At 41.5% G+C, this 19,486-nt stretch overlaps 1 protein-coding gene across 1 annotated transcript; it reads right to left on the reverse strand.

The window, feature by feature from the left end:
* Positions 1–225: 225 nt before the first annotated feature.
* On the reverse strand, positions 226–12,534 carry LOC119478738 (synaptic vesicle 2-related protein-like). The gene is made up of 17 exons (XM_037753675.1): positions 11,748–12,534; positions 9,166–9,311; positions 8,802–8,932; positions 6,119–6,204; positions 5,930–6,028; positions 5,287–5,358; positions 5,063–5,187; positions 4,873–4,936; positions 4,635–4,760; positions 4,435–4,563; positions 2,740–2,813; positions 2,386–2,462; positions 2,183–2,287; positions 1,898–2,009; positions 1,195–1,276; positions 1,024–1,113; positions 226–881 (listed from the first exon to the last, which is right to left on the reverse strand). Exons 1-17 carry the CDS (start codon positions 11,865–11,867, stop codon positions 630–632), a joined length of 1,890 nt encoding a protein of 629 aa, XP_037609603.1. The 5' UTR covers positions 11,868–12,534; the 3' UTR covers positions 226–629.
* Positions 12,535–19,486: the final 6,952 nt, after the last annotated feature.

Below are 19,486 nucleotides of genomic sequence, written 5' to 3' on the forward strand. Positions count from 1 at the left end.
TTTTTTTTGTATTATGGCACCGTTGTTATGTTTTGTTATGTTTGTTATGCTATGTTTGGAAAAAAAAATTAAAAAAAGAATTGCGCCAAGTATACTTAGACTTTTCTGTATACTTGTCAGTATGAGCCAAGTATACTTATGTATACTTTTGTAAAGTATATCTCTGATAAATACATACAAAGTAAACCGAAAGTACGCTCTTATTTAATGTTCAAAAGAAGTATACTAATAGCACACTTGAATAAACTTCTTTTTGGTAAGGGTACATGCTTTAATGTAAAAAAACAACAACTTTATTTTTCTAATACCGGCTTTGTCGCAGCACCTCTTTTCACCCTCTGGTTGAGCCCCTAAAATAAATACAATAAGTCATTTTTATCCAAAATGTGAGGGGAAGGCTTGAAATGTGTAGCTCTAAGCAGAGCCCCTACAATGAATCAGCATTGTCCATAAATGTCCCTCTGTTGCTTCTCGTGGCCTAGATGGAAGAGAGAAAGTAAACAAACCAGTCCAAGCACAAGTGTGCTCCCGCTCTCATTAGACATGGGAAGTAGGCCTACCCTCAATTATCACTCCCTGCCTGTAATGAGATTGTCCCGTTGGTCTTCACCCATGGTCGCTCACAGGATTCAATCCACAGTTAAACCGGCTACTGTGGCATCTCCCTCTGGTTCACATTCCTGTTTGCCATTTGACTGGCTGGTTGTGGTGGTCGTCTGCCCTCCGGCCTCCTGATCAAGACTGGCCTCCTGATCAAGACTGGACTCCTGCAGACCCCTGCCCAACGTCTCAAAGGGCAGCATCAAGGATGCAACGCCACCCAGCAGACTTATGACACAGTACAACGACAGGGTCCCGTACACTGATGTCCTGATTAACACCTAGAACCAAAACACAAGATGTGAGGAGCCAGGCCGATAAAAAACACACAGCCTGAAGGAGTCTCATATCAGACTGGTGCTGGAACTCATTTCGAACTAGTTTCTTTGGAAAGTGCCAACAGAGATGGTCACTTCTACATACCTGCGCCACAAAGGAGGTCAACAGGGCACCCACCCTGCTTATCGCACTTGCAGTCCCCATTGCTAAGGCTCTGTTTTCTGTAGGGAAAACCTAATGAGAGGAGAGAGATTTTGTTCCGTTCAAATGATCTAAAAACAAAAGTTAATGTCGTGAAATGGTATGTGTATCTACCTCTGGTGTGTAAACATAGGCAACTTGGAATCCTCCAGCGATGAAGGCTCTGGCAACAAAGATGCAGATTGTAATAGCTATCCTGCATGGACAGAAAGACAGACAGTTGAGATCTCAGCCGTGATGTTTTCATATATTGCTGTTGTTCCAGTATTACACATTGGGCCTCATGCAGCAACATTCTCTCAAATTTCTCTTAACTTTCTGTTAAGAGAAAAAATAAGAGAAGTTAACTCCAGATGCACCAAACGTTCACATATTTACTTTGTTTAAGTTTATTTAACAGTAGCTCAATTTCACTACTAGTGTTCCAGATTTTTTTTATTTGGGATCAATAAAACCCACCTACCAATCTGCTGAAGTTCTTCTTCTTACAGAATTTTTTGGTGGCATCTCTCCAATTATTGGGCATGTGCCAGAGTATTTGCACACGGCACAACACCTGCCCTTATATAGTGTTCTAGGGGTGTTACCTATGCTAATACCTGCCCTTATATAGTGTTCTAGGGGTGTTACCTATGCTAATACCTGCCCTTATATAGTGTTCTAGGGGCACACCTGGGTAAGAGCAGATCTGGATGGTGAAGAATGTTTCGTGCATTTGCGAGTTGACTTCTCTTTTTTTCTCTTAACAGAAAAATATAAGAGAAATTTAAGAGAATGTTGCTGCATGAGGCCCAATAACACACAGACACAATCTTACCTCCCAATACAACCATATACGGGCAGAAGTAACAAAAAAAACATGAAGAAACACAGAGCCAGGCACTTCTTCCTGCCAATACGGTCAATTGCCACAAGGACAAGTAAAATACCTGAAACAAACAAGGAAAACAACAGCAAACATATGTTTTAAATGTGGCAGTCAAGAATTGTAAAGACACAGTGTGAATGATTATAATTAAATATATATATGTATATATATATATAAATATAAATGTAAAGATATACCACAGCTTTGAGAAAATACTAAAAGGGAGCATTTTACCTGGGAATTCAGCCAAGGTCGTCCATAAAAGGTCTTTGTAGTCAACTGATGTCAAATATTTGCATTGCAGACTACAGCTTGGTTCAATCTTGGCCCCTTGTATCGCTATAAGGAAGAAGGACAGTTTTATTTTGGTGTTTGTTCCAATTTAAGACACAACATGACAAATGTTAAAAGCTGATCCACATGGAGGTGTTACTTACTCGCACATGAATGTCCAGCTTGGAACAGCTCAGTTGTCAACAGGACTATCCCGTAATAGGTGAAGGTATATGCAAACCTTTTGTAAAATAACAATACAGTGTTCTAAGTTGCGTACAAGTAGTTGAAAATAAAGCATTAAACACATGGCTCGATTAACCCATTAGTGCACAAAAAATAGCTATGGTGCATTGTGTATGTACACATGCCCTTTGATTGGCCATCATAAGCAGTGCACACAGCAGACCACACAAGGCAATCTCAGCCTTGATTAGATAATTAGCTTTGATCAAAATACCCGATTAAGGAAATTTGATAGAAAGGAGAAAAATAGAAAATGTGTTACTCAAGCTAACCATATAAACCACAGAAGAAGAGTAGTCCTCCGGTACTGAGGACTGAAGAGATCTTGGATCCGTCCACGGTCATTCTGTGAAATTAAAAAAAGATAAGATAAAACTTTACTTGTCTTGCATCACACGCTCCAAACAATCAACGGAATAACATAAAATCATAAATATAAAATGGCACAAAAAACATCGGCAAGGTCAACCTCCAGCAACCATCAGAAGACACGAAACAACATAGCAGCATCTGAGAAAAACACACAATCATACACACACATGTGGCGGCGTACGGTCCAAGTATGGTGAGTGTATGTGTGTGTGTGTGTGTGTGGGGTGGGTGGTGATCACCTCCCTGCACTCCTCTTTAGTTGGTTGAGTAGTGTTATAGAGTAAGGAAGAAAGAAAACAGTGCTTGTACTGATTCTTCCTGCAGCCTGGCACCCTAAAGCGCCTCCCAGAGGCCAGAAGTTGGTACTCCTTATGTAGGACATGAGAAGGATCCACATTGATTTTGTTGGCCAGTCTGACCCACCAGCTTGGAGCAGATCCCAAGGAGCCGTAGTATCCTGGATTCAGTTGGACTGAGAACCAGACTGAGCCTCCGTACTGCCGGACGCTTTGTATGGTGGTGCAGAAGAATAGATTGAGGATTTCCTTACTGGCTCCAAATGACCAAATGAGTCTCCTTCAAAAGGAGATCCTCTGTTGTGCCTTATAGCAGATGAAGTCAACATGGTAGGTCCATGACAGCGTACTGTCTACATGCACCCTCTTTTTTGCAGCTCCAAAGTGTTCTTTGTTTTTAAAAGCTAATTTCCTTACTGTAGGTCCATTGTGTGCTTAATGTCTTTTGTTATGTAGGTTTTGTTATTGGGGTACACTTTTACTGTTTTTGTGGGTATGATAGACTGTACACAGAAGTTAATGTAATCTGTTGTCACTGTGCATTTTGCATCCAAAGTGCCCTCTCTCAGCACCTCCCAGTCAGTGTAGTCCAAGCAGGCTCCTAGCTCATCGTTGTTTCTCTGAGTCCACTGTCATACCACCTTGGTCTCAGTTTTTTTTTGCTTTTCACCTTGGTTGGAATAAGATGCACCCCCATTGTGGTCAGAGTTGGATATTGGTGGTTTGCTCCTGGATTGATAGGCATTGGTATGTAACATCTGTCCAGTGTATTTTCCTTCCTTCGGTCAGAATCCTGGCAAACTTGTCTCCAGGCTGCAGTTGTTCAGATCTCACAGAACAACGGCAGGGGCTTCAAGGAATTACTGTTGCAGATTGTGCACACATTCTGCTATCGAAGCGGTGGCAACGTGTACTTTGCAGCTTGGGGAAACATAAACAACAAATAGTAAAATGCAGCCAAATTCTCGAGGGAGATAAAATTGTCTCAAACCGATGCACAGAAGTTCAAAGTCACTGTTACATATTATATCTTTAATTGTGTATTGGCGACACCACCGCACATTTATGCAAACACAAATCCCTCCACAGTTTTTCCCTGAGTTTTCCTTCCTGTCCGCCCGTATGAGTGAAAAAGCATTTATTCCATAGAGTGAGTCCAGATTAGCGGCATGTAGCCCCGATTCAGTAAAGCATTGCAGGTGTATTTATTGATGTCAGTAATTAAGCATTGTATTTTACACTCATCTCCTTTATCTAAAAAAAAAAAATGCCAGAAGCTATTTATATCTTTAGCCTCACCTGTTTATAGGCGGTAAGCTTCCCTCGAGGCATTTCCTTGCCATTCTCTTTGGCGATGCGTCTTAAAGTTGCCATAGCCTTCTCTGGTTTCCCCGTCAGCACATTAAAACGAGCGCTTTCAGGCAGCCACTGTGTAACACAGAAAGTTCAGTTGACAGCTTGACTCTCAGCTGGTTTTATTTTATAACCGCCATACTTACGAAGGTGAAGCAAATAAAGATTGCCATTGGTATAGCGGAGAAGCCGAGCAGCCACCTCCAGCCGAGCGTGGGCATTACAAACAACGCCAAGAGGACCTCAAACACAGAACCAAGAGCCCAGAATGCCTGATACACATCAATCAGGAGAGAATTAATGAGCAGTATACTTAATCAGATCAACGATTCAACACTGGAATACAGTAAAAGTCATGCAGTAATAACAAAACCATCACAGTACCGCAATCAGCATAATGGAGATGCCTCTTGACTTCACTGGGAGGAATTCTGAGTACAGTGTAACCCTAAAAAGAGACCAAAGGTTTGTTGTAAAATGTGTTGTTGTGTCTGTTCAGTGCAAGCTTCATCTCCTCACGAGCAGAGCAAGTATGGAAGTTTTTCCTGGACTTTATTGAAGCAGTCGAACTTACGACTGAGGAGTTCCTCCGATGCCAAAGCCTACGAGGCCCCTCAGGACCAAGAGCCAGCCGTACACTGGAGCGAAGGCACTCAACAGGCCGTAGAACAGAGTCCAGCACATACAAATCGTCAGACCCTGTTCACCACAGAGACATATACAGAAAACACACAAGTTAAACATCAAAGCATGTACAAAAAAAAAAAAATCATGAAAAAACCCAGATATCAGACTTACTACTTTTCTGCCGTACTGGTCAGACACGTTCCCTATTATAGGTGAACCGATCCCCATTCCGACAAACACCACCTGAGGCAAAAAAAAACTAGAATTACCTGCCTCTAATAGGAGCAAACTCACACGCATCACACAATAAGCCTCCAAAATGACTGGCTTCCCCAACCGCTCCGACCTCAACAGCAAAGCCATTACACGCAGAGCTCACACCATAGCACATGACCCCAGGCAACCCCTCAACCCATTCAGTCTTCCCTCTACCATAGTATCACTAGGTATGTGTATATGAATGTGGATGTATCTGATGTCTTTCGTGTAGTTATGTTGTGGTGTATAATGCACCTATGTATTTATGTGAGGCTCTGTACAGACTGACAACATCTATCTATCTATCTATCTATGTGAGGTCACAGTGACCTTTGACCACCAAAATCTTGTCTTCTAAAACCATTGTAGGCCTCATCTCCAATAATGGCGAAACCCAGTATCGCACTGAGGTGGCCCAAGCTGTCACTTAGTGTGAAAACAAGGACCTAATGCTCAACACAGCCAAAACCCAAGAACTCATTGACTTCTGTTACATGCCAAACAGAAATATAAATAAAAAAAAACATTTTTCTGACAATACCTAAAGGGATTTTACCGATGTCATGAGAGCCACCTGGTAGCTGGGCAGCCTCCACTCACAGTGCAGCTGAGGGCCCAAGATACTAAGGATCATCATCTCCATGGCGTCTCCTATCTGCTCTCAGAGAGGCAGAGTGCTACATGAGAGACATACAGTATCTGGAAGTCAGAGTGAGGACATTTCTGCATGTTTTAGGACTCTTACCCATGACAGTCCGGTGAGGACAGACATTTTCCATTGGAACTTTCCAAAGCCGATGGCATCAAGTGCATCGTCTATTGTAAAGGTTTCTGTAAAAGGGACAAGACAGTCACTGCAAGTTCACTGTCCCCATGTAAAGAAATGCATGCAGAATCACTCAAGAATCACAACAAGCACAACATGATGCATAACTAATATGTTAAAATATGACACATCTCAAAACTGTGTTGAATAATGATGTTAAAAATAATACTTTAGCTAGGAGCTGATAACTTTCAGAGCAACAGAAGCTGATTAGACTTAATCATGTGAATGTGTTGCCAACAGCACACAAACGTTTTGTTGCTTGTAAATTGGGTACAAATTAAAGGATGTTTTTGAAACCTCAGGGCACACGCTGAGGACCGGTAGTCAGCGGGGGGAAGATTGAAGATTTAAGACCTCAGGGACGCCTACTTTCATATTCCTATTCATTCAGGACACAGAAAGATCGTTTGCTTTGCCTTTCAAGGTCAAGTATATCAGTTTGCCATCCTGCCGTTCGGCCTGTCCACTTGGGATGGATGCTCTTGCCAACGCCGGGCCGAGTGGTTTCTCTATGCATTCCCTCCGATCCCCCTGATAACGCTCACGCTTCACAGAGTGAGGTTGTCAAATCACAGGGTCCTCCTTGTGGCCCTCAGGTGGCCATTGAGGATATGGTTCTACACACTCCTCAGCCTGTTGGACGGGGACCCTTGGCCGCTTCCAATAAGGATGGACCTCCTGTTCCAGCTGGACGGGAAGGTTTGGCATCCGTCCCCGAGTCTCTTTCAACTCTGGGTATGGTCACTCCTAACTGACCTTGAACCCTCAGTTTGTGAGACCTTGCAGAGTGCAAAGGCTCCTTCCACAAGAATGGTGTATAAAAACTGTTCTGTTTTTCTTTATGGTGCAGGGACAGGAGGGTCAGACCCTGTCTCGTTCCCTTTGCAGGACACACTGCGGTACTTGCAGTATCTTTTTGAAGCTGGCCGGGCTGTTTCAACCTTGAAGGTTCATGTGGCAGCTATATCTGTAAACCATGGCCACATTGATGGAAGGTCAGTTAGTGCGCAGGAGGCAAGACAGGGTATGTGCACTCTCTAAACACAGGCTCTCCCACTGGGCTGTTGAGACAATCAAACGGGCTTATGAGGTAGCAGGTAAACCTGCCCCCTTTGTTTACTGCCACTGACAGTCAGGAAGGAATGAAACAGAACAGTTTACAAATGCAACGATGGTTCTCTAAATTCCTGGATGACTGCCAGTCACGCCGGTCCCTCTGAACCTTTTTTAGGGCGGGTAGATTCTGAGAGGCTGGGTGTAGGCTACCACGTGGTATTTATAGCTGTGACGCGCAGGTAGCCTGCTCGTAACACATGTGACTTCGTTCACATTGGTCACAACCTGCGCAGAGCGTGAGGAGACATATCCACTTGATTATTACCGCTGGCTGTCAGCCAGGAATTCACCGAACCGGAGTTCCATTCATAACTTCATGTCTGTTCGCTCCGTCTGTGGTTGTCTGGGCGTGGCACTCCATTACTCTCCTGCTGCCAATCCACCAGCACACCTGAGACCCATCCACCCTTCAAGCTCCTGCAGTATATCCTTCGTTGGAGGTCACATTAGGTCGTGAGCCTGAGCCAAGTGGGCTAGTCCTTCATCGCCCCCCTCCTCTCTCAATTGATGGCTTATGGGTAGAAAAGGGCAAAAGCCCTGAGCTATCTTCCAGGCTGACGACATAATCTAACCTACAATTTTCTCCTGATTATTCAGTTTGCCAATGTGCTACTAACACCTCGGCCAAAATGAACACGCCTGAATCTTGTTTCTACCTGTGCATCAGGCTCATTTCCTGCCTGGGACCCGTGCCTGTCTGCCTCGCACAGTGCCTCGTCAATCTGCTTCCCAGCCATCGGCCCTGCTCTCTCCGCATGCTCTGCTCTGGCGCGACTCACTAAAGCCTCCAGTCCAACTAGTTTGAATAAACTGTTATCTAATCTCATCTGAGTTTTGGATCCAAAGATATCAACTGAGCATACCGATAGTTATTTGATACTTTTCAAAATAAAATATAACAAACAAAACATGACATTAATTTATCAAATATGACTCATTGTTATAGATTAAACTACCAAAAAGTATATGAAGCAATTAAAATGCTCTCTACACAGACCAACTACAACATAAGTAGTAAATTAAAGTCACATGTCAATGAGTCATCAATAATGATCCAATAACATGATGATGAAACTCCGACAGGGGCCATTCTGCTGCATAATGAATATGTTTACTTCTGAAACTTCAAGTTGTTACCAATACATTTGTACTTTTAGTACAATTTTGAATGCAGAACTTTTGTGGTATTGCTACTTTTACTTCAGTAAATTATCGAAATACTTCCTCCAACACTGATGGTAGGTCAGCCGATCTACACTGCTACAATGTAGGCCAATATCTTTTCCTCAGTTTATATGCAAATTGTCCTTGAAATTGACCTTTTCCCAACAAAACAAGCATATTAGCCAGGGTAGACTGATTTTCAGTTTGCAAAACTTATACACTTTTATTTTGAAAAGCCACCTTGATGATATGTACTTTTCACATTTCCAAAAATGGCAGACAAGATCAAAATGTGTACAACTAACAGTGTTCTACAAACCCTCAGTTTGATCAAATCCAGATCTGAATGCAGACTTTATTCCCTCCGAGTTGTCTCCTGCTGAGGCTACAGTGTAGATCTCATTTTCTGTGTCGTCCTCATCGCTGTGACCCGCTGCATTTTCCTCAACACTAAATGAAAGCACACCAAAAGGAGAAATTCAGGAATTTTTAAGCACAAAAGGTTGAGTTTCAAGTGCAATATATTACTTTTTATCATAAAATATGTTTGCCTAAACCTGGGTATACATAGTCTTGTGGCAACACTCATGTGCACAGCAGGGCAGGTTTTGCCTCAGAGTGCACTCCCTATAAGTACATACTGTATGAGGAAATATTAAAGTAGAATCATATGGTTGTTTTACCTGTCTTCAGGATTTCTCCACCGCTTGTAAACAACCTTAGCTTCTCTGCTCCAGTTGTCCATTTCAGTGTGAAGTGTGAGAGAGCTGTGACTGTCACCAAACAACACACTGGTGTTTTGGTCGAACCTGCTGGTGCAGTCTGACACCTAATCAGGGAACAATAGAGACAAGAGAAAAGGGAGGTGGTTACACCAAGAAACAAAATAATGCTTTTGTCACGAGTGAATGGACTTGAGTTTCGTAGGTTAGTTTCTGACTTTGGCAAAATGGGTCAGTTGTGATCATTTAAACATTCTCTTTAGAGGGCTAATTTCATTAAAACAATGAGTAGGGATGATAACACTTTGCATATTTCAGCTTCATCACTTGGTGTTTAATTGGGGGTTTAGATGTCAAAGTAAAAATGTAAATACAAAACAGCAGTTTTGGAATATTCTTTTTAGGGCCTGAGCACAAAAGTACCAACAACCTATTATCTTTGTAGAGATCATTTTTTTTGCTGCGCAATCGCATTTTTGAGGGGTTTGGGATGCTCGAAAACTCACAAAAATTGAAGAAAAAACTTCAGAACACTCCATAACACCCCCAAACGTATGACAGGGTACCTTTGATGTTTGCAAAATTTGGTGGGAGCATTACTCTCATTTTAAAGAACATATATAAAAAATTCGAATTTTTTTTCACCCGTCATGAAGACATTGGATTTTGTGCATTAACGGTCATTTTACGAACACGTTTAATGACTTTAGAATGCACAAAAACTCACAAAAATTCCTCCTGGAGGGTTTATTGTATTATTTTCAAATTTGGTTGGTATAGCCCTCTGACTAAAGTGACGCTAAATTGTGAAGGAATAGTCGATACCTCGAACGATGATGTCATAGGTCATGTGACAATACGCCACTTTAGGTACTTTACAGGTAAGGAACATTTTGAAACTCCTAGACGATTCCACAGATCAATCTCAAATTTGGTCAGCAGAATCTCAAGACTGTCACAATACCAATTTGAGAAGCTTTTGTGTTTACGTGGAATGGAGTTGCCGTGGTGAGGAAAGCAATTTGCATGTTCGCCATGACACAGGAAGGTGTTGTAACTTGACCAATCTGTCCCAAATTTGACTTGCTGGATAAGAGTGCTGGCCTGAAGACATCTATGTACCCATATTATAGTCAAGAGTGCCACCTACTGACGACAGGAAGTCAGCCTTAAGTGACGAAGATCATCTGAGTTACATGAAATTTACATGGTGTGGTCTACACATTTTATACAGCAACATGTTGTATATATTAATGTGTGATCTCCAGCGCCACATAATGGACACAGGAAGTGGTACAAAATTTGCAATACATCATTTCCAGTGACACACACTCCACGCAGGAATCACTGCTACCAATGGACATGGAAATGCACAGCTGTGTCTACCGGTGTCCCGCCAGTGCCCCTGATGTGCGCAGATGTGCAAGGGCCCGTTCATCGCTGCTTGCAGCTTTAATTTTATTATTGCCAGTAATTAAATTACTAACAAAAATCTAACCAGTAGAGGTAAATCAAACTGTATTCATCTTTTCTTGTCCCTTTAATAAAGGCTCTTAGGTTATATTCTTATGTTCTCATCCAGTGGGACTTACAATACGTACAACAGTGAGGTGTGATTCACCAATGGGAGGGTGACATGAGGTACAGCTTACGACTACAGCACTGTGGTTCACTAGCTGATCAACTGTTATAGCCAGCAGCCAACAGCAGGTTGTGCTCTCATCCTTCTGTTGTTCACTTCTTGGGTTCATAGCTGTATGTAGGTTCATTTTCACACACACACACAACAACCATAGTGGTATTTACACTTTCTAAAGCCTATTGTATCTCTTCCCAGAAGCCTCATGAGAGGAAGGGATTTATTCAAGACATGGTACTCTATCTAAAAAGCATCACTTCCTGTAGCATGTCTACAAGAACACCACACTCACACAGACACTTTATGAGGCTTTGACTTCAGTAGTCCATTACAAGTAAAGGTCATGAATTTGACATCCTACCTAAGTAAAAGTACAGACGTATTATCAGCACATTCATATTCATTGTTTGGACTTTTCTCATTTTTTTAATTATTTTTTTTTATAATTGCATAATCTTGTTTTTGGGGGACTCTAGCATTACTCTAAATGAAATAATCTGAGATGTTAAGAAAGGGAAATCTCTCTTTTCAACTCATAGACAACATGACAAGGAGCTCCAAGGCACTGCCTTTCGTAAGGTTCCACAAGCCAACTGGTTTACTCTTAAAGTTATATATTATACCTTTAATTTATACTTACCATGTATTTTTTTGTTTCTGAAAAGTAACTATTGCTGTCAGATAAAAGTAGTGGAGTAAAAAGTACAATATTATAGAAGTATAGAGTAACATAAATAGGAAATACTCAGGTAGAGTACGGAAGTACATTACTTGAGCAAATGGAAATTTACTTGCAGATGCAGCATGTTGCATGGACATAAGCCTGTTCAAAACTCATTACCGGCAGTGTGATGTGCTGGTAAGCATACTATATACCATCAAAAAATATATAGAGAGTATATACCACCGCAGGAGGACATCTCGTCTGTGACTGTCTGACGCTTTCAGTCCTCTGCAGCCCTGCAAGTGAATAAGGCCAACCTGAAGATAAACGCTGTAGAAAAGTAAAACATTGTGAGGACATGCTGAGTCTGCTGCATTATGGGACGATCATAAATACAGGTAGAATATACAATACATCCCTCTGTCCCCACATCCTCTGATCACATCAGCTGCTGGGCCACACACACACAGAACAACACAGAACCTCAGCAGAGCTTTTCTGATTTGCACAGAGAACGAAGACATGGATTCAAAGGTAAGATTTGATATCTACTGTACATGTTAAATATTGTAGTCATTTAAAAAAAAATATATATTTTAGCATGTTAATGATCTATCCTGCTAACAGACATTCAATCTGTTAAAATCCCATTTGCATGCACAAATCACTAAAACAGCTGGTTTTGTGATACTGTACTTTAATTATTGTGCGATTTGTTCACTGAATGCTTTACTTCTGAAACCAATACCCTCACAGCTCGTTTTGGCCTTCAGAGTCCTGCCCTGTCGACAGCAATCCGTTTGCTCACATGAATAAAGGATTAGTTGTAAGTTTAGTTGTTTGGGCCTGTGAATATTTATTTGTGGTGGATCGAGGACACCTTGTGATCAAACCTGTCCTTCACTCTTTAGAAACAATATCGCAATAGCCCGTATTATTTACCTTTTATTACTTCTCTTCTCAGGTGTTGAGATTTTAAAGTGTGTGAGATTTAATACTGTACAGTGTGTGGTTTGAAGTCTAAAATATCAAGCTTTTTTAATTACTGAGGTTGAACCCTCAGTGCAGGAGTGAGGCTAAAAAAAATAATGCAAAGGTGGAGGAGATACTGTACGAACCAGATTTTATGGCTGGATGAGGATTGACCTTGTGTCCATAGTATTGAATACTGAAAGTACTGCAAATTGACAGCTAATTCTCAGATTCTTAGTCTTACTGACTTTCTATACTTTTTATGATAATTAAAGATTTGTTTAATCGAGTAATTGTTACAGCTCTAATGTAATAGAACCATGCATCTTTTATTGTGCAAATTACACCAAGATGCGCTGACACAATAAAATAGAGCCTAAAGCATATTGAACAACTTTAATTGGCAAAAGGCAACCTGGCTTATAAATAAACACAAGAAGTCATTTTTATCCAAAATGTGAGGGCAAGGCTTGAAATGTGTAGCTCTAAGCAGAGCCCCTACAATGAATCAGCATTGTCCATAAATGTCCCTCTGTTGCTTCTCGTGGCCTAGATGGAAGAGAGAAAGTAAACAAACCAGTCCAAGCACAAGTGTGCTTCCGCTCTCATTAGACATGGGAAGTAGGCCTACCCTCAATTATCACTCCCTGCCTGTAATGAGATTGTCCCGTTGGTCTTCACCCATGGTCGCTCACAGGATTCAATCCACAGTTAAACCGGCTACTGTGGCATCTCCCTCTGGTTCACACTCCTGTTTGCCATTTGACTGGCTGGTTGTGGTGGTCGTCTGCCCTCCAGCCTCCTGATCGAGACTGGACTCCTGCAGACCCCTGCCCAACGTCTCAAAGGGCAGCATCAAGGATGCAACGCCACCCAGCAGACTTATGACACAGTACAACGACAGGGTCCCATACACTGATGTCCTGATTAACACCTAGAACCAAAAACACAAGATGTGAGGAGCCAGGCGGAGAAACAGACAGCCTGAAGGAGTCTCATATCAGACTGGTGCTGGAACTCATTTTGAACTATAGTTTCTTTGGAAAGTGCCAACAGAGATGGTCACTTCTGCATACCTGTGCCACGAAGGAGGTAATCAGGGCACCCACCCTGCTTATCGCATTTGCAGTCCCCATTGCTAAGGCTCTGTTTTCTGTAGGGAAAACCTAATGAGAGGAGAGAGATTTTGTTCCGTTCAAATGATCTAAAAACAAAAGTTAATGTCGTGAAATGGTATGTATATCTACCTCTGGTGTGTAAACATAGGCAACTTGGAATCCTCCAGCGATGAAGGCTCTGGCAACAAAGATGCAGATTGTGACAGCTGTCCTGCATGGACAGAAAGACAGACAGTTAAGAGGTCAGCCGTGATGTTTTCATATATTGCTGTTGTTCCAATATTACACAATAACACACAATCTTACCTCCCAATACAACCAAATATGGGCAGCATGAACAAAGAAAACATGAAGAAACACAGAGCCATGCTCTTCTTCCTGCCAATACGGTCAATCGCCACAGTGTTAATTAAAATACCTGAAACAAACAGCAAACATATCTTTAAAATGCGGCAGTCAAGAGTTGTAAAGACACAGCCTAAGCCACTCATAAAACACATTTGTGTATCGCACTTTCCTGAGGGGTGACAGAGGTGTGCCGACTGTATATCAACAAAACCTAAAAGACATGTTTTTTCAAGAAAGTCGCAATGTAAAAGTATGCAAATATAAATGTAAAGACAGCTTTATATGTGCACCAAATGTCATGCCATTGATGTGTTTAAAACTTTTTTATATTTGACCTGAACTTTTGGTTCCTCAGTGAGACATTTAGAGAAATTCTATAAATATAGAGATGCATTTACAAAATCCATCAGCTCTTGAATTTGATCAGTATCGTATCCGTGTTGTCTCAGATTTTTGTTATGGATGGATAATGAAGAAATATGGAGGAACCTCTGTATATGGGCTTAACACTGTTGTTGTAAGAGCAATCATGAAGGTCTTCTTCACCTTACAGTTTCAATTACATACAGTAACACAGCTCTGAGAAAATGCTAATAGGGAGCATTTTACCTGGAAATTCAGCCAAGGTCGTCCATAAAAGGTCTTTGTAGTCAGCTGATGTCAAATATTTGCATTGCAGACTACAGCTTGGTTCAATCTTGGCCCCTTGTATCGCTATAAGGAAGAAGGACACATTTTGGTGTTTGTTCTAATTTAAGACACAACATGACAAATGTTAAAAGCTGGTACACATGGAGGTGTTACTTACTCACACATGAATGTCCAGCTTGGAGCAGCTCAGTTGTCAACAACACTATCCCGTAATAGGAGAAGGTATTTGCAAACCTTTGGATGAAATAACAATACAGGGTTCTAAATTGTGAACAAGTAGTTGAAAATAAAGCCATAAACACATGGCTGGATTAACCCATTAGTGGACACTGGGGCAAAAATCAGCTATGGTCCCCTGTTGCTCCCACTCTCTGTGCAATCTGTATGTATACAGGCCTTTAATTGGCCATCATGTACAGTGCACAAAGCAGGGCAATCTCAGCATTATGTTTCCTGGTGCCCTATAGATACCCATCACTACTTGGTAATCCAGCCTTGACTAAATAATTACCTTTGATCAACAAACCCAATTAAAATAGAAAATGTGTTACTCAAGCTAACCATATAAACCACAGAAGAAGAGTAGTCCTCCAATACGGAGGACTGAAGAGATCTTTGATCCGTCCACGGTCAATCTGTGAAATTAAAATGACAAAAATAGAAGGCGTATTTATTAATATCAATAATTAAGCATTGTATTGGACACTGATATCCTTTATCTGAAAAAAAAATGCAAAATATATACAGTATATACATATATATATATACATACATATATATATATACATATATATACATATATATATGTATATCTTTAACCTCACCTGTTTATAGGCGGTAAGCTTCCCTCGAGGCATTTCCTTGCCATTCTCTTTGGCGATGCGTCTTAAAGTTGCCATAGCCTTCTCTGGTTTCCCCGTCAGCACATTAAAACGAGCGCTTTCAGGCAGCCACTGTGTAACACAGAAAGTTCAGTTGACAGCTTGACTCTCAGCTGGTTTTATTTTATAACAAGCATACTTACAAATGTGAAGCAAACAAAGATTGCCATCGGTATAGTGGAGAAGCCGAGCAGCCACCTCCAGCCGAGCGTGGGCATTACCAACAACGCCAAGAGGACCTCGAACACAGAACCAAGAGCATAGAATACCTGATGCACACAAACACATCAATCAGGAGGGAATCAATGAGCGGTATACTTAATCAGATCAACGATTCAACACTGGAATACAGTAAAAGTCATGCAGTTATAACAAAACCATCACGGTACCGCAATCAGCATGATGCAGATGCCTCTTGACTTCACTGGGAGGAATTCTGAGTACAGTGTCACCCTTAAAAGAGACCAAATGTTTGTTGCAAATCATTTCATGGCTATTAAATTGTGCTAGTCTTTTCAGTCTCTTCATCTCCTCACGAGCAGAGGAAGCAGTCGAACTTACGACTGAGGAGCTCCTCCGATGCCAAAGCCTACGAGGCCCCGCAGGACCAAGAGCCAGCCGTACACCGGAGCGAAGGCACTCAACAGGCCGTAGAACAGAGTCCAGCACATACAAATCGTCAGACCCTGTTCACCACAGAGACATATACCAAAACACACAAGTTAAACATCAAAGCAAGTCCAAAAAACACTAAATCATGAAAATCCCAGATATCAGACTTACTGCTTTTCGGCCGTACTGGTCGGACACATTCCCCATTATAGGTGAACCGATTCCCACTCCGACAAACACCACCTGAGGCAAAAAAAAGAACTAGAATTACCGCCTTGCGGTTATATGCCTCTGCCAATCAGTCTAGTTGTCTGTCCAAAATGTCATCACTTCATCATTTTATCCTGTTAGACATTTGTGTGAAATTGTCATAATTAGCAAATGAATTCTTGAGTTATGGCCCAAAAAAACGTGTTTCGTGGAGTCACGGTGACCTTGACCTTTGACTACCGAAATCTAATAATTTCATCCTCAAGTCCAAGTGGACGTTTGTGCTAAATTGGAAGAAATTCCCTCAAAGTGTTCCTGAGATAGGGCTATCGTATTCACGAGAATAGGACAGATTACCAGTTGATGCTGCAACAAAGACTCTGTCATCCGCAAACTCAAAGCACTTTTTGTTACCCCCCACCTTCTGTTGCTGCTCTACAAAAGTAAATTCAACCAATTCTCCTCTATTGTGCCCCCGGTTTCTTCAGGGTTACAATATTGTAATCCTAGTTCTAAAAGCTATGCGGAGCCCTCTACTGGACTCTATGGGCAATACTCCTGTCCAATCACGAGCATGCATTCCCACACTGAAAATTTGTATAAGCATAGCCGGCCAATCAGGACATCCCTATCCGAATATGTGCGAAACCCCAAAGAATTAGAACCTTTGTTTCTAACTCACACAGGCTCCGCCCTCTACTGGACTCTATGCGTTCATTGGGTGGAGCCCAATGAACGCACACCCTGCCACGACATAACATAGAAGTAGGGGGCCCCAGCCAAGTACGCAACAGAACTAGGTAGAGCCATGCCTAACCCTGTAGGGTTCAAAAAGACAAGCAGTCGACACCCTGCACACCACATTCCCCAGGTCATGAAGGAGCACGGGAACATGTAGACACACATCGCACCCCTTTCACCAGTCCTGTGTCACAGACCCTGAAAAGGAGGCCGGGACATGATGGGCACTGACAAGGTTCTTGAAGCGGCGACTCCATCTGTGGAGATGACCAGTCAGTAGGCAAATTGGCGTTCGTTGAGGAGAAAAGAATGACAGACAGCTATGTGCGCTGCATTATATACTCTGGGGTTCCGCGCGTATTCGGGTGGGCACGTCCTGATTGGCCGGCTACGCTTATGCAAATTTTCATGGAGGCATTAAAAAAGATCTTGAGAACGAACATTTTCACACATTTATAAATCAACATGCTGTAGAATAACACTTTTCTGACAATACCTAAAGAGACTTTACCGATGTAATGAGAGCCACCTGGTAGCTGGGCAGCCTCCACTCACAGTGCAGCTGAGGGCTCAAGATACTGAGGATCGTCATCTCCATGGCGTCTCCTATCTGCTCTCAGAGAGGCAGAGTGCTACATGAGAGACATACAGTATCTGGAAGTCAGAGTGAGGACATTTCTGCATGTTTTAGGATTCTTACCCATGACAGTCCGGTGAGGACAGACATTTTCCACTGGAACTTTCCAAAGCCGATGGCATCAAGAGCATCGTCTATTGTAAAGGTTTCTGTAAAAGGGACAAGACAGTCACTGCAAGTTCACTGTCCCCATGTAAAGAAATGCATGCAGAATCACTCAAGAATAAACAACATGATGCATAACTAATATTTTAAAATAATTTATTACACATCTCAAAACTGTGTTGAATAATGATGTTAAAAATAATACTTTAGCTGATAACTTTCAGAGCAACAGAAGCTGATAGACTTAATCGCGTGAATCACACCAACAGTCCTCAGATCAGCACACAAACTCTGACTTTGTGTATTAGCAAAAGTACATCTTTGAGGTATTTAAACTTCTGTTTAATGCTACTTTGTACTTCTATTCCACCATTCCATTTTTTTCCACAGCTATAGTTACTTTTCAAATCAAAATGTAACAAAACAAACATTACATTAATTTATCGTATATGACTCATTGTTATAAATGAAACTACAAAAGTATATAAAGCAATCAAAATTATTTCTACGCTGACCAAACTACAACATTAAAGTAAATTAAAGTCACATGTCAATACGTCAACAATAATGATCCAATAACATGATGATGAAACCCTGACAGTGGCCATTCTGCTGAAGAATGGATATATTTACTTTTGTAGAGAGAGAGAGAGAGAGAGAGAGAGACCACCTTGATGATACTGTATTTTTCACATTTCCAAACATGGCAGACAGACAAGATCAAAATGTGTACAACAGTGTTCTACAAACCCTCAGTGTTATCAAATCCAGATCTGGATGCAGACTTTATTCCCTCTGAGTTGACTCCTGCTGAGGCTATAGTGCAGATCTCATTGTCTGTTTCGTCCTCATCGCTGTGATCCGCTGCATTTGCCTCACCCCTAAATGTCAGCACACCAAAAGGAGAAATTCAGGAATTATTGAGCACAAAAGGTTGAGTTTCAATTGCAATATATTACCTTTTATCTTAAAATGGGTTCGCCTAAGCCTGGATATACATAGCCCATATACTGTATATGAGGAAATAATAAAGTAGAATCATGTGGTTGTTTTACTTCTGTTCAGGATTTCTCCATCGCTTGTAAGCGATCTTGGCTCCTCTCCAGTTGTCCATTTCAGTGTGAAGTGTTAGAGAGCTCCGACTGTCACCAAACAACACACCTGTGTTCTAATCAAACCTGCTGGTGCAGTCTGACACCCAATCAGACAACAAGAGAAGAAAGGGGAGGGGGCTTCACCAGGATCCAAAAAGGTGCTACTGTGCAGGAGTGAATGGACTTAAACTTTGTAGGTTAATTTCTGACTTGTGCAAAATGGTTCATCCATATTTATTTAAACGTTCTCTTTAGAGGGCTAGATTCATTCAAATAATAGGTAGAGATGATAGGATTGAAAATGGTGAACACTTTGCATATTTCAGATTCAACACTTCTACAGCTTCAAACTTCAACACTTGGTGTTTCGTTGGGGGGTTTAGATGTCAAAGTAAAAATCAAAAACAAGACACAAACTACGACACTAGTTATTGAATATTCTTTTTTTTGTATTTTATTATCGCCAGTAACTAAATTACAAACAAAAATCTAACCAGTAGAGATAAATCAAACTGTATTAACCACCCATTGTCCCCTTAATAAAGGCTCTTAGCTTATGTTCTTATCCAGCAGGACTTACAATAAGTACAACAGTGAGCTAAGCTTAAGC

The sequence above is a fragment of the Sebastes umbrosus genome, chromosome 19 (assembly GCF_015220745.1).
Source record: "Sebastes umbrosus isolate fSebUmb1 chromosome 19, fSebUmb1.pri, whole genome shotgun sequence".
In the NCBI taxonomy this organism is placed as follows: domain Eukaryota; kingdom Metazoa; phylum Chordata; class Actinopteri; order Perciformes; family Sebastidae; genus Sebastes; species Sebastes umbrosus.